At 43.0% G+C, this 26041-nt stretch overlaps 1 protein-coding gene across 1 annotated transcript in view; it reads left to right on the forward strand.

Moving 5' to 3' along the window:
* The first annotated feature begins 210 nt into the window (after nt 1-210).
* SH3RF2 (SH3 domain containing ring finger 2) overlaps nt 211-26041 on the forward strand; it is a 72716-nt gene continuing 46885 nt past the window's right edge. The window contains exons 1-2 of the mRNA XM_084636777.1: nt 211-285; nt 1465-1974. Of these exons, the coding sequence (XP_084492903.1) occupies nt 1594-1974 (381 nt within the window). The 5' untranslated portion in view covers nt 211-285; nt 1465-1593. The remainder of the gene's footprint in view (nt 286-1464; nt 1975-26041) is intronic.

Consider the following 26041-nt stretch of genomic DNA (forward strand, 5'->3'; position numbering starts at 1 on the left):
AAGTCCAGAATAAACTCCACTGAGATCAGAACACCAAATCAGGATCTGGCTCCTAACCAGAACAATGGTACAGGAATTTCTTTCTGAAACTTGCTTATGAGTAGCTTATGAGTCAGGCAATGAGAGAGTTAACAGGGCTGGACATGTAAGTTGATCTGTCAGTGAGTAACATACATAGTTGTTATGTTAAAGTTTTCAACAGGGTTGCAATTTGGGGAGAGGGAGAGCTCTTATCTCTTGAGCTGTGCAGAGCTGATTTTGTCTTAGAAGGGGCACAGATGCAAGGTTAGTGGTACTTCAAGAATTAGCAACCTGCTCGAGTTTCCTTTTGGGGCAGACATCTTCAAACACAAGCTTAACAAATGAAGTTATGCTGTTTATAATGTCCTTATCCGTGGGGAAATGTTCCAGTATATATTGATCAGGATTACTAGGCAAAGTATTCTACAAAATCTTTGTATTTAACGTGGCACAGGTGCCACACTGGATTTTCAGAGAGCAGGTTTCAGGGTTGGCAATATTTGTTTCAACATCAGAGGGGAAATGATTCCTGGTTAGGTTTCTTTTACACACACACACACACTTCTACTGTGTGTTATAGAACTGTAATTGTTTTCACAAGCCATAACTTGAATCCAAAAAATGTATACATGTTTCAGTGTAAACCAACATACAATTGTAAAAGGAGCTAAACAGGTTGAGTGACTTTACATTGTGGGAGGGAATAATGACTTCTCAGGCTGTTTTGGATACCCAAAGCAACTAGTCTAGGTGAGGATGAAATTGCAGAGCTCCTTAACTAAAGCAATACTAAACTCCTTAACTAAAGTCTCTCTTCAAGGCACAAGAATTATGTTTGTATTTGGGTGACTTTTTTTATATAGAATTGCTGCCAAAACTAGTAGAAAGAAAGCTAATTAGGAAATATGTTAAAAATGAAACAGTGTGGGTGTGTGTGGGATTGTGTGTAACTAAACTGCTGTGTTAAGACTGAACATATTTACTCTTGACTCTATGGGATATTTACCAGAGGATCTCTGCTCCTGATCTGGTTTAAGTATTGTTATACTATTCATAATTAACATTAGAATAGACTGCAAAGCATTACAGCGAAGTTTTCCTACAGTACATGTGAGAAGGAATGTTCCTGTCTTGATTGAGTTGCCCTGCTCTGGGGCACTGGCATGAATTAGTATAGTTGTCTCAATCTGAGCTGCGGTTATTTATCTACCCTGACAAACAGAAACTTGGTCTCTCCTGCAGCAGACTTGAGCTTGAATACAATTCTTCTCACTAGTACTGAATCACAAATGACTCACTTCAAACTTGGATGTGAGAGCAAAGTATACATTTGCAAATTGGCTCGTGAGGCATTGCTTTGCAATGTAGGTGGGATAGGTTTCATACTGTAGCAGTCAAGTTCTGTTCTTTTTTTCCCCTCCTCCTCTCTTTTCCTTCATGCAGGATGGTTTTCTGAGTTCAGGATTTCAGTGTCGTTTGTGAAGGTACTGTAGCAACTGCTACCCAATGCTCTGGTGAATGTATCATGTGGACTTTCCTGGCCTCACGTGAGACTGGAGTTCTTCACTAAAGATGGACGATTTCGCCATACTTGACCTGTTGGAATGTCCTGTGTGCTTTGAAAAGCTAGATGTCACGGCCAAGGTGCTACCATGCCAGCATACCTTCTGCAAGCCTTGTCTACAGGGGATACTGAAATCCCAAAATGAGCTGAGGTGCCCGGAGTGCAGAACCCTAGTCTTCTGCAGCATTGACGAGTTACCGTCCAACTTGCTTCTAATTCGCTTACTGGACGGTGTCAGATATGGACAAAATGTTACAAGGTTTGGCTCAGTCCAAAGATCTCGGGTCCTGACCTCTCCTGCTTCCATCAGGAGAGACAGGGGAGATCCAAGAGGTTTACAACTTAATCAGTACAGGCTGGCACCAAATCCCAGGATCCATATGGAAGGGGTAAGGAGAGTCCATGTTTCTTAATATCTTCATAGGCAGAAAAAGTTGCATTATTGTGAGTCAAGAACTATAAAAACCTTCATGTTAGTAACACTGCAGAAATACTTAAAAACAGGAGAGATTAATTCACTTGATTACAAATCTGCCTGCTCTCTCTCTGTGATATTTGGCTATTTTGAGTTGATCTCTGCAGTAACAACATTAAATCTCAAGCTTATCAAAAATAACTTGTCTTTCTGAAAATCAGGTTGCAAAAATTTCAAAAAAACAATTTTCATCGTGAGTTTTCTGGTGCTTGCTAGTTTCAGTTGTGCCAGAAATATGGTGTGCTCTGACTTGCAGATGATATTTTGGTACATATATCTCCCGTCTGAGATTAACTCAGGAAATGCAGAATCATGGAAGTTTCAGATTGAAAAGTCTTTTCATTTTATCCATTGACTGAGACTGGTCTTTTTTTCCCTTCAGTGATTTTACCAGTCTAATTTTAGAAGTCCTCAGTGGCTTTTGCAGCATCCCATAAGAGCAGTTTTTTCTTATATATTCAACTCATGTTATTTGACCCTTTGAATAGGTTTGGTTCTGTCTGCATTTGGTGTAAAGGGTGGCATTAGGTTTTATTTTACCTGCACTGGATTCCAGTCCCTAATTTGTCATCGCTTCGATTCCTAGGCACTCTTCATATAATGCTAATCTAAATCCTTTTCATAATACTCAAGAACAAAGGGTTGTAAAGGCAGAGGGTATCTGAGTAGAATGATTGCCAGAGACATGAATTTATAAATGTATATACAGTGAAGAAACACACACTTGCATGTGCATAGTGTTTATGTAACATTTATGTACAAGCATATTTCTGTATACATTTAGAACCGGGTACAGTTTGTTATACTGTACCCTATATAAGTACAATTTGGTAGATGCATCCATTAAATCTCACAACCTCTGTTGAGTTAGAAACTCTTCTTGCATGTGTGGCACTTTAAAAAATGATATTTGAAGAATGAATCTCAGATTTTTCCCTTAGTGTGAGAAAATGTGACATTGTTGCCCGAGAAGTTTATGCACTGGACCTCCTTCTGATGTGGCCACCAAAGACCTGTGCAGTTTAGGGGAATTGATGGCTGTTATTGAACCAGTCCGTGGTTCAAATCGAGCATAGTTTGGTGGTAATGATCCAGAATTCCTACTTCCTGGCAGCTGTTGGGTGGTGTATGAGAAATATGTTGTATCTTTATTCCAATTTCCATCAATGGCACAGTGACATTAATGGGATCCCATTGCAGCCTTATCCAAGAGTCTGAATTTCCTTCAGTTATAGAAGTCTGTTTCTTTAAGGTCAGGACTGACATACATCACAGGGACAGCATGGGTAAGCATGCATTACCGCTGTGTGTTCCTGACCTAGTCTGTAGTAAATGAAGGGCTAGTGGTTCCAAGACTGTCAATCCACAACCTTTCATCAGCCCTAAATTCATATGATAAATAAGTAAATAAATAAATACATACACACATACAGAGGAGGGAAATTAGAAGACTTGCTTTGCTTCCATTATTATATTGTTACATTCATCATACATGCTGCAGCAAATGAAATTTTACAATTGTTTGGTCACTTGCAATCTCCTTGTGACAGTAAAAAGTGAAAGGTGAGAGTTGTTCAACACCAGATTCTTTGCAAAAAAGGGAAGACATTTTATAAACTGCAAATCCCACTGGAGAGCACTAGCAAACTTGGTAGCCTATCGGTGGCTATTATTGTAATCCCAATGCGGTTATTAAGTAAGCAAACTGGCCTTATCGCTGCCAGTAGTCGTCTTTCATTTTCATTCCGTTAGGTCACTGGCCAGATAAGAAACTAGAGCAGGTCACCATGGAGGAAATCAATCACCTAATTCTCTTGCACACATACCTGTTTTGCCACAAAATATATTTAACCCAGATCAGGCAAATTCTGGCTGCAACTCAAACCCAGTCCCAAACATTGTAGACTAATCACAGCCCAAAGGGCCTAAACTGCTATATTCATAGTGTGATTCATTAAGTGGAAGGTTTGGAAGGCACAATATCATAAGAAATCAATCTCCTGCTATTTACTTTATCATGTCATTCTTTAAATTATTGAATGAGTGAACGTAAGGCAAGTGAAGAGTTAGTTAGTCCTAGGGACTGAAGTTCTCTAGCCATGGAACAAATACATCAGATAGTGGATATACAAACTTCCTTTGACAATACCCTGATCTGTGTTCTTCGCCCCAGAGAACACCACATGGGCATTTCAGCCTCCATCACCATGTAACCCTTGGCCGCTGTATTAAAGCTGCCAATGAGAATGACAATCAGTGGCATGGCCAATGATGGGTTTTCCAATATAAAATAGCTCCCCTCTAGGAGCTGGAATTAATCACTGATTTATTTCAGAGAGGCTACTAGTCACTTATCAAATAGCAATTGTTTTCAGTCACTATCACTACGGGCTGACTTTGCACCTTGAGGTGAAAAGTTTCATAATTTATCCTGTTCAGAACCCTTGTGTCATCCAGCCCCCATTCAAAAGCTTAATTCCTTTTTACGATCATCTTACTCTTTTTTCTCTGTGTGCTTTAGATTTTACTTAGCTCTCAGAACAAGGAAAAATCTGTTGCTGATATTGTGCAGTGGCGTCATGCAGCTATTTGCTCCTACCAAAAACAGTTAAGATCAAATTACCCTTGAGAATCAGAATAGCTAGTTAGTTTATTCCCTGCTGGCTTGGGAAGAGTCCTAGACAACAGGACTGTGATGTTCTGTTCATTGTTCTGGCACTGCCTCACTGAGTAAGACCGAGGAAGTCACTTAACTTCTCCATGCCTTAGTCTACCCATCTGAGAAAAGGGTAGAACAACATTATAGGAGAGTGCTGTAAAGCTTAATTACTTAATATTGTAAAGCACTTTGAGATCCTCAGCAGTAAAGTACTGCAAAATGCAACATGTTTTGGTAGCCCAGTATATATATAGCAGTGACATATTTCCTTAGCTGCTGTACTGGGTCATTCACACACACCCCTAAGTGAACTAGCCCTTAGTGTTGACTCTCAAACAGTAACAATTAACCTCAGACGTGCTTATAGTGTAAAAATTCAAGACTAAGAAATTATGGCTGATCTTGTCGACATCATGGGAGTGTTTGAGTTTATGTTCTCTAATCACCAAGATAAATCACGGTAATCTGAGGCGTCCATAAAAATGGAAGTTGTTGCCCATGTTGTGAACATAGCTACATAGAGGGAAATGGTTTTCTGGTTAAGCAAATTGGGAGGAAGGATAGTCTTCTGGTAACAGCACAGGAGTAGCAATCTGGAGGCCATTTCTTCCATCAGACTCTCTGTGCGACCTTGGGCAAATACCAAATTATAAAACCCACATTGACTTCAGTGGGATTGGGATTAAAGTACTTTAGTTCTCCCATCTGTAGAATGGTGATACTTACCTAGCTCAGAGGTATTGTACATTGTGAAGTTAAAATTATTTGATATTTGTAAAGCACTTTAAGACCTTGGGCTAGAAGGTGCTGAAGGAGCCTTTTCCAGTGCCCACTGAAGTCATAGGGAGTCTTTCCATGGGCTTTGGCTCAAGCTTTAGATGTGACTAGCATTATTATTATATAGCTAGGATGAATGGATTTTGAAAGACAGCAGCCTGGTCTCTTGGGTATTTTTAGATCTCATAGCTGTAGAAGAATAAGTTTGAACTTCTGATATGATTTCCCTCTCTCCTGATCCTCTCCGGCGGCTTTCATAATGTTCTTGAAATGACTTGATTACAAAAAAACCCCCAGTTTAACAAAGTGTAGTGAAAACCTCTGGGAAGATACAGAGAAATCTCTTGAAGCCTATTGATATCTAGCTCACTGTTTGCATTCAGATGAACTGTAACAATGATTCAAATTGGTGACTCTTCTCAGTTTAAGATTTCTGAAAAACAAGCTATTAGAGCCTCTGATAAAGAGCAATCTATTCCTAGGAGAAAACCCACCTACTACCTTCTCGCCACCGTTATTTCCCATTTGATGCAGAGTAACACGTGAGGCTGCCCTGGACATTCTCCACGATATTATTTTTTAAGAACTCCTAAAGAATCTTCATTAACATTTTAACCTTCCCCACCCCCTCCTCTCTCCTGCCCCTGCCACATATCCAAGGAGAGAAACCACCCGCCTACACACCTCTTCTGTTATTCCACATCCTTCCCAGCACCTCCCCAGTCGTATTTAATCCTTTGCTCCATCAGCACCAGGCAGACTCAACACATTCCTGCAGTATAATAAACAACTGTCTTCTAGATCTCAGCAAGCAACCCACTTATGGACTGGATCTGTGAGAACAGTTTTGCACATGGTGAAATTAAGGGAATTCACCTCAGCGATGTTTTTACAATGGAGGCTGGGGTGAGCCAGACATCTTTGGGGCACATTCAATATTTACAGTTAGAATTTCTGAGAAGGTAGCTCTTGAGGGAGAGTTGAGAGCATTATTTTATTTTTAAATGTTTCTCATTTGGGGCATGATCCAAAGCCCACTGAAGTCAATGGAAAAGCTCCCATTGAAATGAATGAGCTTTGGATCAGGCCCTGAGATAGCTCAGTGAGATTAGCATCTCATTTGTATGAGCTTCCATAGTTCATTACAAGGCTAACATCAGTCACTTGCTTGTGTGTGCATGGATGCAGGGTCCATGTATGACTGTAGTCGGGAAGATCAGTGATGCCCAATGGAAATCGTCTCTCTTCCCTTCCATGGGAAGCTGTGCGTCAGCCTCAAGCTACTTCCTCTTACAAGGCTAATAAAATAATCTATTCTGTTCCTTGCCTCACTGCACCTAAGATGTGTCATGAAAGGCAGAATCGGGAATACAGTTTTCTTCCACTTAGGAAGCCATCCTACAAACATATGGAGCTGAGAGAGATGGAAAGAGCTTAGAGCTGGGCACAAGAAGACAGTTTGCTTGGATTCTCAACTCCTGGCAAGCCTCTTGTTGCCACTCATACTCAGCAAGCTGTTGCTCTTCAGCCTCTTGAGCTCCGGAGGAGTGTTCACAAAGCCAAAAAACTAAAACAAATCCCATCACCACAGAGCAAGCAAAGAATTCAAACCATTCCAAGCGCAAAGTGCATACGACCCTCAGCAGAGCTGCTGAAATAATGTTATCTAGAGACAGACCGTAGCCAAGAATTTCACAGCCAGAGCCAAACTCCTACAAAGGGAAAGGGTGTTTTATAGTTCCAGCGCATCTCTAAATATTTTTTACCTGGTGGTACCTAAATCATTTGTATTTTCATGCTCTGCACATGTGAATACAATGTAATCTGCTTATATATCATACACAAATACATATGTGAATCATTATACAAACACCACAGAAGTGCAGCCACTTCTGAAGCGGAGGACACAGACAATTGAGTAGTGCACAGCCTACTGCTCAAGAGCCAGGGGCAGGAGGAATTTTTGCAAAGGAAACCAGGGCAAACCTCAACTGTTACAAATAGTGCTATGAGATCTTTAATGCCTTTGTAGAAAGCATAAGACTTTTGCTTTTAAAAGTGTTATCTGAAAGATTCCCCACACAATAAACTGCATAGACTCAATCTAACAGGGGGCTAAAGGATTTGCTGGGAACTGAATGCTAGGGAGTGTAAATAATTTAACCTGAATACTTTAGACTGTTAAAAGCCATCCTCTCCATGTGCAATATATGGTTACTTTCTAGGTGAGGGCATACTTCACAGCTCAGGGGAAAAGCTACAGCATGGATACAAACTAAATAAAATACATTTTTGACAGTTGTGAGAAGAGTGAAAAGTTTCCGTGTGGAGCACTATGCATGAAGCTTCCATGGTCCTCCAAAGTGTAGCAGGGCCAAACTGTACCCCAGACACAGATATTCTCTTCATGAATCATGCCACTAAACTGCTATTTGGGCAATGAACATTATAGTGCATGGAAAATACAGGAAAAAAACAGAGCCAGGCAAAAATATCCAGATAGTATGAAACTCTGCCCTTAGAAACACAGAAAATACTAGTCCACCTGAGGCCTATGTTCTTGTCTCAGTGGAGAAACCCCCCTCCCCCCCACACACACACACACAGAGCATTTTATGGGAGACAGACAGATACCTCCTCTGTTGAGATAAAAATACAGTATACTCCAACGTTGCCACCTTCACACTGAGTCCTATATATAGTGACTATGCCTTGCTATTCTCTTCTCTTCTGAAATCATCTCCAACTCCTTTTTGAATTGACAGACAGGATTTACTTTGCCAGCTCTTTTGAAACTATGCGTCCAACATTCTTTGCACTGGCAACCAGGATTCCAGAAAGAGGAGACAAGTGCAGCAGGAAACAAGTTATGGACCCATTGCAATACTTAGCTTTCCTCCCCTTGCATTCCGCTCCTTTCCAGTCTCAGGAATGACCTAACAGCACAAGGCAAAATCCTGTCCTTACTAATTAGAGTCAGGTTGGGCTTGGAGGGGAAAGGAGTGGATAGATGCTGAGCATGCATTAGGAACAAGAGCTTTCCTATCAATGCACACTGACTCAGGGTAAGGCACACACTGCTGTTTCTTTTAAACGAAGGACCATTTTCTCCCTGGCTAGCAGCTACTGCAGGCAGTGGTATACGTGCCGCTCACTTGGGGGTCTGTTCATGCCACGCTGGCTGCCATTGTCCACCAGCTAGAGAGGAAGTCAGTTCTCTTTCCATTCCTAGGGCTGGGCTATGCTGCTGGAAAAGGACGCAACCTATGCCCCCTTTCCCATACTATTGCCCCAGGTCAGGATTTGGCTTATGGTGACCAAAACAGCATAGGGTATCCTACAGTGTCATCAGTTAGGAGATCCAGGGAGCCAACGTTCCTCCCCCACAGGGCTTTTGCACTTCCTCAAAGTTCCATAGGCTGCTGAGCAGAGGGGCGGAGGATGGCCTGACACCTTTAAGCAGAGGTCCTGTACCAAATTAGTACAGCTGCTACTAGAGCAGTGTGGATTTCAGCACCACTGACATTTGATCTGACTGCCTCTCCGTATGGACGGAGGGCAGCTGGGCCAAATTTCATTGGGTTGTGTTGACACCTGGCCCATGGGATCTGTTCCTGAATGGCAGAGCATAGAGGAGTCCATTAAGAACTTGGCCCCTGGTAGCACTGGCTCATGCCCAATGTGGGTAAGAGATGGGAGGTTCCCCAACTGAGGAAGACCTGGGGTTCTTACAGGGGGTGGGGAGGAAACTGGAATTTACTCCACTCCTAAAAAGAAAAATCTGAATTGGCACCACTGGTATCCTACATGTGACTTGACTAATGATTTCCCTAGTGCTAGAACAAATAATGCAGTTTGCACTGTGCACCCTCTGTGCATCACAACGTTGTTGGCCCCCCTCCCCCGATGGTCTTAGTGTGGTAATTGACGCCTAGTGGAATTAGAAAGCAAATTCACTGAAATGCAGAGAGCCTGACAATATGAACAGCAAAAGAGGCTAGCCCTAGAGATACAGCATGCTTTCAAGAGGCAGCACTGCATGCTACGTTTTAAGGTCTCTATATGTCTCCTGCTAGCCTATGAAAAATATAGTTACCAGTGTGTACAGGATACAGCAAAACTTTCAGTCATGTTCATTAGATGGAAGCACAATCCAAAACCACAGCTATAAACACCCTCAGTGATGAGGATTTCAGCTCTGAATGGTGCAGCATTAGGAACTCACTAGAAAGGCCACTCATGTAAGAACTTTAGAAGAAAATTTAATCTTGGAGCAGGAGAAAGGATGAAGCACACAAATTCACCTAAAAATGTGAGTAGGGATAAACGGGCTCAGTATGGGGGAACTGAAGAAATTATCTGGCCTGTCTTATACAGAAGATCAGACTAAATGATCTCATGGTCCCCTCTTACCTTAAAAATCTATGAATCTACTAATCGCTTACCTGGTTAGAAACCTCTAATCCAGCTGTGCTGGGTGATGATGAGCAAGAATCACACTTGTAATGCAGAGAATGAACCAAATAACTACAGGGAGAAAAAGTCCCCCCTCCTGAACCCATCTATCAGTAACATGGAAAGACTGCAGAGATATTTATTTATCTCTGATCCATTACAGAGCACCCTATACTCTTGTTCACGCAACTGATAGGGGAACAAAAATGACCATACATGAGCCAATTTTGTGCTCCATGCAAACTCTCAGCTGTTTACCATCCCACAGCATGAGTGCAGTTCTGACTTGGCATGCATGGAGAAAGCGACACATAGTGTGTACGGGTTTGCAATAAATTAATCACGAAAAAGAAAGCAAAGAGGTTGGATTAGGGTAGTGCCGAGCATTGACAAATAGCAAAATGACCTGCCCTAAATCTCAAAAGCTGGTTTCCCTAGTTTTACAAAATTAGGTCCTGAATAGCAAAACACACCCCAAAAAAAGTGTTTTAATTTGTTACCAAGGCAATGAGTCAGACTCAGATGGCAAGTCAGGAATAGAATAACCCAGGCTTTTAGCAGAGTGCTATGTTCATCTATTAAATACTGCAGTTGGAGGCATGGATGGGGAAAGTCTTAGACACTTTTATTTTCCGGTCAAATATTCCACACTGGTGGTTGGTTGGGTTTGTGATCATGATGTTCAAGTCAAATGGATTGATTTTGTAATTTTCATTGCTGGACAAAAGGGGAAAGAACAGGCAGATTCATGGGTCAGTTTTTAGTCTGGGGTTATTCTAAAAGATGATCTGAGAAGTCTGAGGCTAGCTTTTGACAGGAAGAACACTGATTCATTGCTTCAATTTTAAACTCTTCTCTTGGTCTCCTTCAGTTCTCCTCCTCGCTAAGAAAACTATAGCATTTGCAGATAAATGTTGGCTTTTGTTTTGTAGGTATTATTTATGAGGCATTCACAGCAAAAGATGCTTCTTTAGCAGGCACTTTGAGTAGCATTGATACTGTCTTCCATATATATATAGGTAGCAGAATGAGACAGCTACATACTATCCTTCCCCAGCATTAGACTGGCACACAAAGAATCTAGTGAGAGATGAGAAGAACTTCTGAGAGTGATCTTGGCAGTGGTGTCAAGCTGTACACTCACTATCATTACGGCCCAGAATGATGGGGATGGTCTCTTCTCCTTTAAGAGAGTTGGGAATGTCTTTGTGATCTTCCAAATGGTTCCATCGCTGCTTGGCCTACCACATGCATTGGTTATCTAGACACATACTGTCATCTTTTTGGCAGCCCTACCTGTCTATGAGCAGTATCATCTTCCTTCTCTTGTTCAAGTACCACATAATGCACAGACACGTCATCTGGATTATGCAGGCCACCCCTCTTGACTCAAAGTCTTCAGGCACCTACTCTGTGATGAAAATTCCCACCCAGCTTGTCACAGTACTTACTGAGGCCCTGGTCAAGAGTGCATGCAGCCAAGAGACCGTGTAGAGCAGGGATAGTCAATTATTTTTTGCCAAGGTCCAAATTTCTTGGTCAAGGTATAGTTGAGGTCCAGACTCCACAGAAAAGAATAAAAAAAACAAACCAATGATGATAAGTAAATAAAAAGATTTTGGGGTCTATTCAAAAGCATCTAGTGGTCCGGATTTGGTCTGTAGTCTGCCAATTGACTACCCCTGATGTAGAGTATGAGCATCAAGGTCTTCCTGTTGTTGTTGGGGCAAGGTCTGGTAGACCCAGTCATTCACATCCAAGCTAATGGTTAGAAGCATGTGCCATGATTAACAATATTCTGCTCTGAATTAACTTTCTGCAGTGCCTATGAATCACATACTGCAGTGCCTATGAAGAGAGAGTTTGGGGCCCTGTGCAATGATTCTTACAATGGAGAACAGCGACCTTTCAGATGATTTCCTTTTCCACTTGACCTCTCTGAACAAAATCTCTGGGGTTTTGCACCTTGGCCAACTTTCTGCTCTGCAGAGGTTCATACCTTCCATGGGCAAAGACCTGGACAAGAGGACCCAATAAATCTTTTCCATATGTAATTCCTGTGATTACACAGGTAACCAGCTTTCCTGCTAGTGGAGCATTAGCAGATGACCACCTCTAGTGATTGCTGCTGCTATAAGCAAACTATCAAATGTCCATCCCCTAAAAGCCCACAGTCACCCACTCAAACAGTTACTAAACACTCTGCTGTCCCTGACATTTTCCTGCCCTTGGTGATAAGCTCAATGGACAAATTTGCCCTACTCTAGGAGAATTTAAGGATACTGATGGCTACAGAGACAAGCAATAAGATTCTTAAATCAGAGGAACAGAAGCAAAATACAAACTTCCCACTGCTATTGACAATAATCCTGGGTGAGGATTAAACTGTGGTTCTAAAGTACAAAGAATCAGGATTGAACATGTTGAGGGCTGGCACATTTTGTTTCTGATGCCGTTTAAAAATCATGACACACAATTTAAACAATGTCCCAGATTGCTGACACAGTGGTGGGGAAAAAGTCCGATAGCAATAACCATGAATGGAACAGCTGTAAAAGGTTTGATGCAGACGCTACAGCTCACACATGCCTGTTGTAGCTACCACCAGCAGCAAATATACTGTGGCTCCCATAAGCTACAGGACCAAGATGATACATACTGCTGACAAATCCTTCCCCCTACTTCCTCCTTCCACCTCCCCAAGAAAGAAGATAGGAAAAGGTGAAGATGGATTAGGGACAGATCTGAATAAATCATCCTACCACCTACATAATATTGTATGTACAAAAGAATTTGTAACCGTCAAATGAAGCCAGATTCACGTATAATCCCTGAATTATACTTTGTTTTGACATTAATTCTGCCTATCTAAAAATGTCAGATACAGTAATACTTAATATGGTAGTTTCATCATCCTGACCTGTTGTGCGGTATTACTGTGCACTGTTAAATAGCTGATGTGTTCCACCCCCAGGATGGGTGCATTTCAGTAGTGAGTCATGTAATTTCAAAGTGTAAAATGCTTTGAGATCCTTTGTGATAAAAGGAGCAAAGTATTATCTTTAATCATTTTTTTTCTGCGCTGTTTCAGTCATGACCCCTCCCCAGAAAATAGCCGCAACTTTACACCAAATTCACCGCATGATGTAACTGTGGGTGTGGTTGTGTATCGAATGCAAATTAGGGAAGTGCTGTGATCTACACTGGTGAAGCACCACTGGCTGCCATGCAGAAGCACAGCTACAGCAGAGTAGAAATTAGCCCAGTAAGCATAATTTACATACTCTTTACTTTATATTACATGCTTTTATATACTATGTTTGGTTACTTTTCCTGATATCTTTCTTCAGTCTGTTACACCCCCTTACACCTGGTTTCTGACCAATTTACACCCAATGGGTAAATTAGGCCAGTGTTTTCCATACTTTGCTAAATCTATATCACTTACATCATCAGCTTCCATATGAGTTGCAGCCAGTCCCACCAGGTCTGAACATGGCTCATTCATTAACTAGAGCCACAAAGTGGCTTTCACCTAACGTCTAAAATGAATGAGGAGAAAATAAGGCAGATTTGGTGAATGCTATTAAAGTACTTTCACAGGGCATGGTTTTATTCTCCCTGGTGTAAAAACAGGCTGCAGGGGAGATGCTAGCATTCCTCCTGAGGGGGGAAATAATGCAAAAACTACCCAACTGTCTGAATTCACAGAACATAATTATATGAAGAGATTGAAATGACAAGTTTGATGGTTTTGTTCTATGTGACAAGGCTGACGTTAATGCTGTTAAAAAGAAGAAAAACAGAATTGTAATGGTAATGAACTTACCTTCAAATGGTTCCTTTCAAGCAGTTGGATCCAAAGAGCTTTGGAAACTTTGTGAAGTGATTGTACAAACTCTATAGATGTAGGGATCACTTCTCCCATCTTTGAAACGCTGTCCCCTCTATTAAATGGGGGGTAGCAATGGAGATATAGGTCAGTTATTGAAATGGAGTTTCTAGTGCTTGTCTTTCTTCTGAGAAGGGTGGAAGTCAATACAGCAATAAAAACCTGCCTTCTATCTCTATGTGGTTCTAGCACTATACGAGGATGCACAAGACCTGGATTCAGTTCCCAGATCTGCTACAGGCTTCCTATGTGACTTTAGGCAAGTCAGTTAACGTCTCTGTTCCCCATCTGTAACATCTGTAACTTCTTCCCCCACCCACTTTGTCTCACTTGCCTTTTCAGATTGTAACTTCTTCTGGGCACGACTTTCCGCTACTATGTGTATGTACAGCACCTATCACAATGAGACTGTGATCTTGGTTGAGGCCTCTAGGCGCTACCGTAATATAAATCATAATAATGACTGATAGCAGCAAAGTCATTGTAAATGAGAATTGTTAGATTGGGTATTTGTTTCAGAGCTCAGGCTTCCAATTTTGGCACTCACTCCACATGTGTATTTGTATTTTCATTTGCATAACAGAATAGTCTGTCTGCACACTGCCAGAAGTCAAGTAGCACAGGTACCATGCATGTTCCATGCCATGTCTGTGCCATGTCTTCACTTCTTACATGTAAGAAAAACAAAATGATGTGTACTACCACTTGAACAGCAAAAAATCCAGAACAACAGTGAGGTGACTGAAGCAGTATGAAGCCATGTCTATGGGAGGAGCACTTTACCAGAAGAGTGAATCTGTGTTGGGGGGCGTGGAGGGTGAGAAAACCTGGATTTGTGCTGGAAATGGCCCACCTGGTGATCACTTTAGATAAGCTATTACCAGCTGGACAGTGGGGTGGGAGGAGGTATTTTTTCATATTCTCTGTGTATATATACAGTCTGCTGCAGTTTCCACGATATGCATCCGATGAAGTGAGCTGTAGCTCACGAAAGCTCATGCTCAAATAAATTGGTTAGTCTCTAAGGTGCCACAAGTACTCCTTTTCTTTTTACCGGAATAGAAATCCTGATACCAGCAAAGTTCCTGGTGTGGATGCAGCTAGACAGCAAAGCTCCACTTTGTTCCAGAAGAGCAAAGCAACCCCTCACAAATGGAACAAGCTATTCCTGTACGAGTGCAATTTTGCTGGTACCTGTATAGCTGTGTCTACACTAGGGACCACACCTATGTCAGTCAGGGATAACACCACTTCATGCCCGACTGACATAATCATTCTGGCAAAAGTCTGGAGTGTAGAGTTGGCCTAAGTAAACGTTTGCTATCAAAGAAGTGCAATAGTGGGAGAATTTAAGACAAAGGCTAGGGTAGACACAGTCCAAGCCAGCAAGTTATCTATAATAAGCGTATAATCGTGCCAAATTGTAGTCCTGAAACTTCAATAACAGTTTCACTTATCTGTTAAAAAGTTAAGTAGGTCTGGCAAGATATAATACGCTTCCCTGGTCTCAAACAATGGGAATTTGTAAGTTATTGCATAGCGTGCACAGTGATTTGGAATTGAGAAGTCTTCATGTTTGTGTGTGTCACGGAGGTTGAAAGGAAAGGGAATATGGCTAAAATGAGATGCATTTATAAGAGAAAGGGTCAACAGATCATCCTATTCATATCTATACTGGCTACTCCTCATCTTTTGTTTTAAAGGGGAACTTAGTGCAGGTGAGATACGATGGATTGACCAAACTGGAAACAGTTTAGCCAACAGAAATGGGTACAACATGTGCAGCATGAGCACAGATTGCCACACCCCATTCCACCAATGTGCTGCAGATAGAATCTACAGAAACCACTCCTAGAGCTGAGCATATAGCTCACTGTGTTGAGTTACCCGTTGTCTCTCTAGTGAGACTGCAAACAATTCTGAAAACCTTTAACTCATATAAATAGACCTTTGCAGTCAATAGGCCTGCGCGTATGATTCAGGACTGCTCAGGGGAGTAAAGGTTGGCAGGATTGAAACCACGGCTGTGTCTACACTTAAAGCGCCACCGTGGCAAAGCTACAGTGCTGCAGCTGTGCTGCTGTAGCATTCAGTGTGGCCACTTACGAAAGCAAGGGGAGGGGTTGGCCCATCGCCATAGGTGTTGCCACAGGTAATCCACCTCCCTGAGATGTGATAGCCAGCTTGGCAGAAGAATGCTTCTGTTGACCCAGTGCTGCCTACACCAGGAGCTGAGTCTGCTTAACTATGTCACTCAGGGGTGTGGATTTTTCACACCCACGAGCAACGTAAGTGGGTTGACTTACCTTTGAGTATCGACCTGGCCCAAGATTGTAAATTGTGGTGGTGGGTTAGTGATGCGGCCTCCTGTCTATTATGGTCAACCCGTTCATTTCACATAGACCACCCAAAACCCGACAACTGTCAGTGGCCTCTGGTCACTACTAAACTTCACTCAGACAAGTCCTCAAGGAGGTGAAAACTACTGAGCAAAACCATGCAAAGCAATCTTAATTAAAGGTGAAGTCAGGCAAAACTCACCCACTTGGTTGTATCTAGTTTCATGTTTAACTAAAAATGGAGTTTTGTTCACTGAAAGAGTAGTTGAGGGTTCAAGACCCCACTGGTGGCTGTTGGCCATGGGCAGGCCATGGGCCTTATGAAATGCTCTGGTGGGCTGTGTATGGCTCATGGGCTGTAGGTTGGGCACCACTGTCTCAGGCAATGAAGACGAGTCCTTTCATTTCTCCTGAAATGTCACTTTTGCACCTCTTAAGAGTTTGTTTTTATGATAAGAAGTAACTGTTGCCGGAGAGCTGCAGGGCCCCCCCCCCCCACATGTTGACACTGATCCTCAGTCTTTACTCTTCTGTGGCTTTGCAGGGAGTGGGAGGAGGATGTTCTTTCAAAAACCTCAGTATGGTTTGAACACTTGACTAAACTTTGTTCAGACTTTTGATGGAGCACAAGGCACAGAGCCAGTCTGGAGGAGTTAGGGACAAGTGGGCTTCAATTTCACATGCTTCCATTAGGAATGGATCTGAACAGAAACTCTGGATCCAAACACTTCTGAACATTGGGGTGTTCAAAATATAGATCCAGATTATAGATTTTGGCCCATCTCTAACTGATGTCAGGGCAGCACAGGATGGGACCAAGGGGCAATGGCACCAAAGAGAATTAAACAGACGTTTACAAACTGAATCAAAAGCCTCTAACAGGCAAGAAGTCAATTTGAAAGATCTCCAGATTTGGATTTCTTTTTCCTAGCGATGAATACCTTGTTCCTAGAAATAAATCACTGCTCCAGAGCAGAGCATAGTGAGGTACATAAACATCTACCAAAAGGCCGGACACTGCCTCAATGTGCCGTTGCCTTTAACCCTCTCATGCTATTGTACAAATAATCCAGTACTTGAAGCAGAATAGAGCTGCAAGCACATCTTGGATCTGTGCAGCCGTTTACGTTGACTCTCCTATCCGTTCACTAAAGAATGGCCATGCCTCTTCTCTGCAGCATCTCTGCTTCTCAATGTCCTGCCCAACCTTTTGGGTGGCACATCTGGGTCTAGTTTTGTTTTTCACAGCTCATTTACAATGTTCCAGTTCTATTTCTGGTCATCTGTGTCTGTCTAACTGACAATGACTGCAGCCTGATTTCCCAACACCCACTGGACAGAACATTTTTGAATGTGCTCTTGACAGTCTCCCTGTCAGAGACCAGCATTTTAAAGATACTTAGGGCCTGAATCTGCTCTGCATTGTGCCAGCAAGACTCAGGAGTAACTCCATTCCTGTCACTGAAGTTACACCCATGAAACTGAGATCAGAATCAGGCTCCTGTTATTTAGTCCAGGGAAACTATGCCAGTCTGGGAGGAGACTACATGGTTTGGATGGTTTTCTGTATTCGAGTTTACAGGTGCAGGCAAGAGAGATTCCAGGGCATTTCCTGTGTAGAATTATCAACACTGCAGCTGAGAAAGTTACTTGAGTGAAAATCCAAATGTACCTGAACCAAGCCATGTTTGAGCCTGCCAAAATCATCCTAAACATTGTGAATCGGCTCTAGCAATCAGAGCAGTAATGTGCTGGAGGGGGGCTCCAAGGCCTCTAATTAACATCCTGCCACTAAACTGAAAGGAGTGAACTTCCTACTTCAGTTAAGATTGCTGGCACACTGGATCCTACCAAAAGGCATTCTCTAAGGATCATAATCACTGAACAGCATTTTTTCCCCTTTGGAATGGACCAAAACACACCAAATAGGAGGTATTTTCAAAAAAATTTCCCAAGAGAAATTTCCCAAGGTACTAGCAGACTTCTTTGCCCCACCTCTCCTCCAACACACATACATGGGGCCTGATGCTCTGGCACACTAAATCCCTTTAACATTGCCAGAGCATCAAAGTGGATATAATGGGGACAGCAATGGCCCCTGGGAATATCTCCCATGCAGAGGGTCTCCCCAGTTGGCCTACAGCCGGTTTCTGTGACATAGTTCTGTGCCAGCACTGATCCTATGTTAAGGGAGAGAAGGGGCAGCCTGGAGGGAAGGGACTTGGCTGGAGCACATTCCTCTCTGGCTATTCCCTTTCTGTCATGGCCCACAGAGGAGAAAGGAACGCAGAAAGTAAGTTAGATCAGCCCAAAGGCATTAAGTCCAGGACCACAGTAACCCACAATCTGAGATGGATTCAATACTGACATAGAGGGAAGGATGCCACCTATTTAAACAAGGTCACTACTTCTTACAACACTCTGTGTCATTCTTGAATGTCTCCTGTCCAAGCATGTGAGATCGCCAGCTGGTTGGAGGCCCTGCAGAAAGCAGACATTATGCAGTAATTAAGGACAACAAGCTGGAGAGAGAACCAAGGTGCTGCTCATTTCTTTATGTTTACCTACATAGCTGTTGCCTTTTCCAGGAATACAGTTGGTTGGGAAAAAAGGGGAAATCCACAGTAGCGTCCTTAGCTTGGTTCTGCCTAAATCATTTGCAATGTGCACCCTTGGAAATGGGATTAAAGGGAAATTCTGTGGAAAATGCATTGTTCTGATGCCTAAAACAACCACGTGTTCATCCTGATGTATCCCAACCAGTTTGTTTGCTCCATTCATCCAGCTGCCAGGGCACCACAAGTCAGATCACGCTGCTTGTCATGAACGGCATTCAATGGAATTGCCTGAGACTTGGTTTATCCAGAAATCTGTCTTCATCTGCCTCATTGTTCTTCCTTATTTGTCTTTATTTCTTGGCATTTTTAATGTGCCTTCCTCCCTCCTTTCTTTTAAATCCAATAATATGAAGAAAGAAAAGGAGGACTTGTGGCACCTTAGAGACTAACCAATTTATTAGAGCATGAGCTTTCGTGAGCTACAGCTCACTTCCTGCATCTGAGGAAGTGAGCTGTAGCTCACGAAAGCTCATGCTCTAATAAATTGGTTAGTCTCTAAGGTGCCACAAGTCCTCCTTTTCTTTTTGCGAATACAGACTAACACGGCTGTTACTCTGAAACCAATAATATGAGTTATGCAATTTTATAATAATCCAGCATCAATAATGGGGAAGTTATAACTAGCTCATTTAATATAATTATAGTGCACATTTATCCCAGCTATGAGGAGATGCTTTGAACTGCTTCCATATAGATAGATAGATATTAATTTGTCTCTCCATTTTGTATGGCAGGAGATTCAGATGTTTTGGACGATTGCCACAGCTCCGCTAAAGCCAGATGCAAAACAAACAAAAAAAACCCCAAAATTCAGCCAGAAAGATTAGTTCTCCCACCTCCCTCTCAAATGCATCAGTATTGCAGGAAGCACAAAGAGCCACATTCTGCTGTCACTTACACCCTGTACAAGTGAGGGCAGAATCTTGCCCAGAGATTTTATTGTGGTGATAAACCACGGAGCTCTTGAACTTCGCAGCCTTTAGTTTTGGCTGTTGCATTCTCTCTTCGCCATCTCCTGAATTCTCAAAATAATGTTTTACACTGGGACCAGACACCAACTGCATGATATAACTGGACTAGCTCACTACAAGTGCTGGGCAAGCTCATTTGCCGTAATTTCTACCCTTCAAACACTGTGATCTTAAAATATCCACTCATATGTTCATACGTTAGTGCAATATTAGGGTCACATTCCACTTAGGTAAGACAAAAAGGGAGCTTAGAGAGAGAAAAAAAAATGGAAAAAAATAGAAAAACAGGTGGGCATAAGGCAACGTTATTACAGACTGAAAAACAGAGAGACTAGGGAGTGGGGAGCCTCTAGCTAGCTTCTTTTGGGGGCAAGAGGGGAATTCTCCCCTGAATGTCTAGCACAGGTTCCCTGTAGCTTAAAAGAAGTGGTTTATAAAATTGAATCATACTTGGGAAAAAACACACACACTCACATATATAGCCATTGAAATCTCAGGAAAATGAGTTTACAAACACAAACCATGATTGCACACCCCAAAAAGAACATGCAATGTTTGCACAACATGACATTCATCCATTCCTACTTGGCGCCCTAAAAATGTGACCAAATTGTTTAACATTGATACTTAATTACCCCTTTTTGCCACACAACCCTCTCTCCCCCTAACCCCCCCCCCCCACACACACACACACACACAGTAATGATTGGGAGTATTCAAGTAGGAGAATGTGAAAGACTCAGTCACTTTAAAAGGATTGCTGTTATAGGCCCAGTATTGCATAGGCATCCTGGAAAACCTTCTCCCTTCACATGTATTTTTCATCCATGTTGTGTTCTGTTGGCCATTCTGGGATGCGTTAAGGTAGATGAAGCTCTTCGGAGCCCAGGCTGAGATACTTTGGTAATGAATGCTACCAAAACCCTGAGTGGGTTGGGTGTGAGCCTAAACCACCCTGCACACTTGTGGCACAATAATAATATGGAGATGGAATTGCCATATCCTCTCACACTCACAGTTCTTTAGTAAGGGTCCGGTTCTATCCATTCAAGTCAATTGGAGTTTTGCCTTTGATCTTGATTGGCCAAATTCTGAATTGCTTATTCCGGCAAAATTCCCACTAGAGTCAATAGCCATGAGTAAAGACCTCAGATATGGGGAGGGATAGCTCAGTGGTTTGAGCTTTGGCCTGCTAAACCCAGGGTTGTGAGCTCAATCCTTGAGGGGGCCATTTAGGGATATGGGGCAAAAATTGGGGATTGGTCCTGCTCTGAGTAGGGGGTTGGACTAGATGACCTCCTGAGGTTCCTTTCAACCCTGAGATTCTATGATTCACTATTTTGTCCCAGTAGTAGCAGGATCTGGCCCCAGGTTCCATGGCACATTTACACTTTGTCCTTTATTTATTTTAGAGATTTGAATCAAAGATACACTTCCAGATAAATTAAAAAGGTACACGCAGCATAATAAAAAATGGTGCTCCTCCAGCCTGCATTCCTGTTTTATATCAAAGTTCGGCATCCTTAGTGTGTATGTGCACGTGTACATATGAGAGAGAGACGGAGAGAGGAACATTGAATGCAGGGGATCTTTCAAATGTATCATCATTTCTAAAGTTATCTGGGTTAAACTTTCTGCCACTACTAATACTCTGTGAAAATGAACAGCAGTTCTCAGAGTATCTCCAACTAGGGAGAGGGGCATCTGGCTGGAGACTTGGAGGAACTCACTAGGCTACACAAGAGATGCTGCTTCTAGATGCATGTTCTTCATTACTTTGAGCTACCAATTACTTGATTTCTGCAGTTATACTTACCTCATTTAAAAACAGGCTAAACAGGTTTATTTTCAGATGCTGCTGATACAATCCCAAAAGCAGGCAGAAACCAAGCAATGGCTGAGGGTGTGTCTACACTGCAATTAAAAACCCATGGCTGGCCTGTGCCAGCTGATTCAGCCTCGCGGGGCTTGGGCTCACGGGACTGTTTAATTGCAGTGTAGATATTTGGGCTCAGACTGGAGCCTGGGATCTAGGACCCTCAAAAGTGGGAGGGTCCCAGAGCTCGGGATCCAGCCCAAGCGCCGATGTCTACCCCTCAGTTAAACAGCCCTCTGAGGGTAATCCAAGCAAAGAATTAGATCTTAGGTATGTCCAGAGCTCCCAGAACCGCATACTTTAGTGCCATGTGCAGTGATCAAAATTAACATAGAGATGCCCATAGTAGTCTCTGCTCTTCACCTCTCCCAGTTTCAGTAGGCTTTATTTACTGTACCTTTTTATTTTAGTCATTGTTCTTTGTCTTTAGATATTTCATGAAAGCTTTTGCAAAATGGTGAGCCTTGCTGTGCTCTCTGTAAGCCATCAGGTTCAGGTTTTCCTCCTTCAGCAGGCTGTGAAGTACTGTTGGTTTATGCTCAGATAAATTTGTTAGTCTCTAAGGTGCCACAAGACCTCCTTTTCTTTCGTTTATTAGGGTTACTCTTGGGGGGGGGTTCTGTAATTCTATCAATGTATTGCTTGTGTCACTTGTGTTCTCATACAGAGCTCTACTTCTGCAAGTTCCCTCCCACTGGCGCTATCCTTCCAGCCCCAGAATCAGATGAACACACACACACATTAACAGAGCACATCTGAGAGGACCGGGTTAATCAGCACTCCCAAGCTGACCCCTTATATGTCCCTGGACCCAGTAGGCTGGATCGAGCAGCACTTCCAAGCTGCCTCCCTCATATGCCCCAGGTACAGCACGCCCCTATCCCCACTTGATGAGCAAACCCCACAGGATTTTGGGGTGCTGCAGGGATCTTTAGCTTAGGTACAAGGAGCGTTGCTGCAGAGTGAATGGGGAAGCCAAAAAAAACCCACGGTGGGGTGGGGAGAAGAAACCAGTTTAACCATAAATGATACTTATTGCCAGGTAATAACCATACGGGAGCCAAACAAACCAAAAGGTTATAATATTAAATCTAACATAATTTTGATTATAAAAGTCAGGTTTAGAAAACTATAACTGATCACACAAGTCAGGGTCAGAAGGCTACACCTAGAGAGAGAGAGAGAGCACAGAGCTGACCAGTAACAGCAACAGCACGCTCTGCAAAGAACATCTTATCACTGGTTCTATAAAGTCACCCTGAACACTATCAGCTGCATTGTCCCAGAGACACATAGCTGGACTGAGAGTCTCTGATGTTGTTTTACCACAGCCCACAGAGATCCTTAAAGGTTGAAATAAGGGTATTGATCTATGTCCTGACGTGGAACCAGTGGAAGATGCAGAACTTTAGTACATGCTGTCAGTGTTTTTTCCAGCCAAGGAGGGGAGCTGCTGTGTTCTGCATGGGTTTCAGTTTCCATAGCTCCTTCACATTTAGTCCTATGTACAGTGAGTTATAAAGTCTGGAGGTGGCAGCTATTGATCACTGTGAAATTTACACATGAAAAGCGCTATGTTAGCCCTAGGGGTCATTATGATTATCATCATTTCCTGGCCAGATGGAGGTGAAGGAAGCTACTTCCCACTACTGATGCTCCCGTGGTGTTCAGGATGAGTACTGGGTCCTGTAAAATGCAGATATTCATCACTATCTCATTGAATGGAAGGCAAATGCACTTCATCAGTGAGTCTCCTGATGTACTGTTAACCATAAACCCATGAATAGGTGAAAAATCCCGCTGTGGAGAGACAGGATGAATGTACTGTAGATACTGAGCTAAAAAGCACTTCAGCATCATCATTAATTATTATTACCATAGAAGCTAATAAGAGTTTTGCAGCTAACTTCAATAGGCATTTAATCTGGCCAGTAGGGCCATAGGTGTGCTCAGCTACATAAAACCATGAGAGAGAGAGAAAGTCTCTGCCCGAAGATGTTTACAGTCAGCATTAGATTCTCTACACCAGTTAAGGAGCAACAGAGCCAGAGAAGAGATTAATGGAAGGGTAAGCAAAAGAAGAGGGATTTGAACCAGGGAGGCCACTAGGTGACACAATAAGAGGGAGTCTGTTCCAGTCATAGTGAAAAACATGGTGTGATGGAAAGGCACTGAATTTTGAGTATCAGGAGAAAAAGGGGAACATTGAGGATTGAGGAATGGGGGAAAGGGTTGAGTTTGAGAGGGGGTGTAGGAGGAAAGGAGATCAACAATGTAGGTGGAGGCAAAGCTGTAGACACTGAAAAAGGTGAAAATGAACATCTTAAACTTAATCTGGAAAGAGAGAGAGAAAAAAAAGCTACAGAAGATATTCAATGGGGAGAGATATGGTCAGAACATCAGGACAAGATGATACTTCATTTGTAGTGTTTTGGATAGATTGGGGAGCTGGGAAGGCCAGAGAGATAGAGGTAAAGGAACTAATCAATGTACATGCCAACGTTTAACAATTTGGACAGAGAGGGATTATTGTATTTTAGAGACATTGCAAAGAAAGAAGCAGCAAGATTTGACAAGAGCCTGAACTTGAGGGTAAGGAAGGACAATGAGGTGTTGAGGAAATGAAGCCCAGGTTACAGGGAGGACAATCCAGCATACATTCTTTTACACTGGGAGCTCGAGAAAATTTGAAGTATATGGACAGGATCTACTGTATCCCTCAAAGACAAAGCCTTAGAGAGACCGTGTGATGATACTGACAAAGTTAGGGAGGGCATGTTGATCACAAGTAAAAGGAGTGGCTAGTATAGGAGGCAATGCCTGCAGGTGGATTAAGAGCCATGGTAGTGATCAGCCAAACAGTTCTTTTCCACATGGATAGCCCCAGAAGGTTTTTATATGCATATGCATTAACTTTAGAAACTAGACTGACTGTGAGCAAAACAAATAGTGAGCTACACCCACACCCCACTGGAAAGCCTCTATATCTAACTGAGCGGGTGCCATTGCCAATCCAATCTACAGTCACAAACCATACGGTATGACAATTCCAAACTCCTCCACTTCCTGGGGGTTGACTTTGTTCACAAAGAAAATAACAATGAGGTAATATCAAGATCCTCCCCAGGTTTAGCCTCTCCCGGAGTGCCTCCCTCCAGATTGCTCAACCCACTCCCTAGATCTTCTCTCCTAAGAGAGTCACTCTTGTCTCCCACATATCTAGGTGGGGTGATGAGTTGCCTGACTCAGCAAATCAGCAGACCCTGCTTAACCCTTTTCTAGCAGGATCAACAGCTACTAACAAAGCCAAGGGTCTCACTCAAACATTGTCAGCCTGTTACACTAGATTGAGTATTTCTAGACATGGTTAATGGGTTTGATCCACATCTTGTGTTCATGAGGTGCTAAGAGCAGCGGTTCTCACCCGGGGGTCTGCGGCCCCCTGGGGGTCTGCAAGCCCTTTCAGGTGGGCTGTGGAGCCCTGCAGCTGAAACCCGGTGCCCCAAGCCTCAGCCCCAAAGCCAGGAGCAGCGTGGGGGCTGAAGCCAGGAGCCCCACCCCTGCTGAAGCTGGGAGCTGCACTGGGAGCCCCCGCACGCATACACAGCCCCTAGCTACCCCCTGCCTGCACCCTGAGCTACTCCCCTTTTCACACACAGCCCCTAACTACCCCCCTGCCTGCACTCAGTCCCTAGCTACCCTCTGCCTGAACCCTGAGCTACTCCCCTGCCTGCAAACAGCCCCTAGCTGTCCCTTCTCTGTACCCTGAGCAGTTTTCAGACTTTTTGAACTGAGTCCCCGCTTTGAGTTATATTTTTGGTTGCATCCCCCCACTGCCCAGGCAGACTGGGTGGCCTCCTGAGTGAGTCAGGGGGTGGAGGTGGCGCTCCCTCCCTGGACCTCACTGTGCAGAGCTGGCTTGAGCCCCACCAGCCCTTGCCCCCCCACAAATAAAGGTAAAATTATCCCTCTTCTCCAACCCCCGCTGGGCTCTGGTGTTTTTATAGCATGTTGAGGGGAGCCTCAGCAAGGAAAAAGTTGAGAACCCCTCCTAAGAGGACCACAGTCGTACACTCTTACTAGAGCTTTCTTCAGTACAGCATCACTAATGCTGTTCAGAAGAGAGGGGGAATTTCACCTGCTGACAGCAACCAAGAGAGCTGATTTCCAGAGTGTGAAGGGAACAGGCTGGTCTCAATACATGTCACTAAGAAGGTAACGAAACAGAGATGCCAGTGAAAAGTCTGATGACATTCCTCGGTGAATAAACTAGAGGACAGTTTTGATCCTTTCTTTCAGTCTGTTGACATTTAAAGCTGCATTGGCAGATACATCCTGGCCTCATCTGACTATTTCTGCAATCAGATTAAAATTTACTCTCTTTGTTAAGTACA

This window comes from Lepidochelys olivacea (assembly GCF_965140295.1).
Source record: "Lepidochelys olivacea isolate rLepOli2 genome assembly, chromosome: 8".
NCBI classification, from domain to species: Eukaryota; Metazoa; Chordata; order Testudines; family Cheloniidae; genus Lepidochelys; species Lepidochelys olivacea.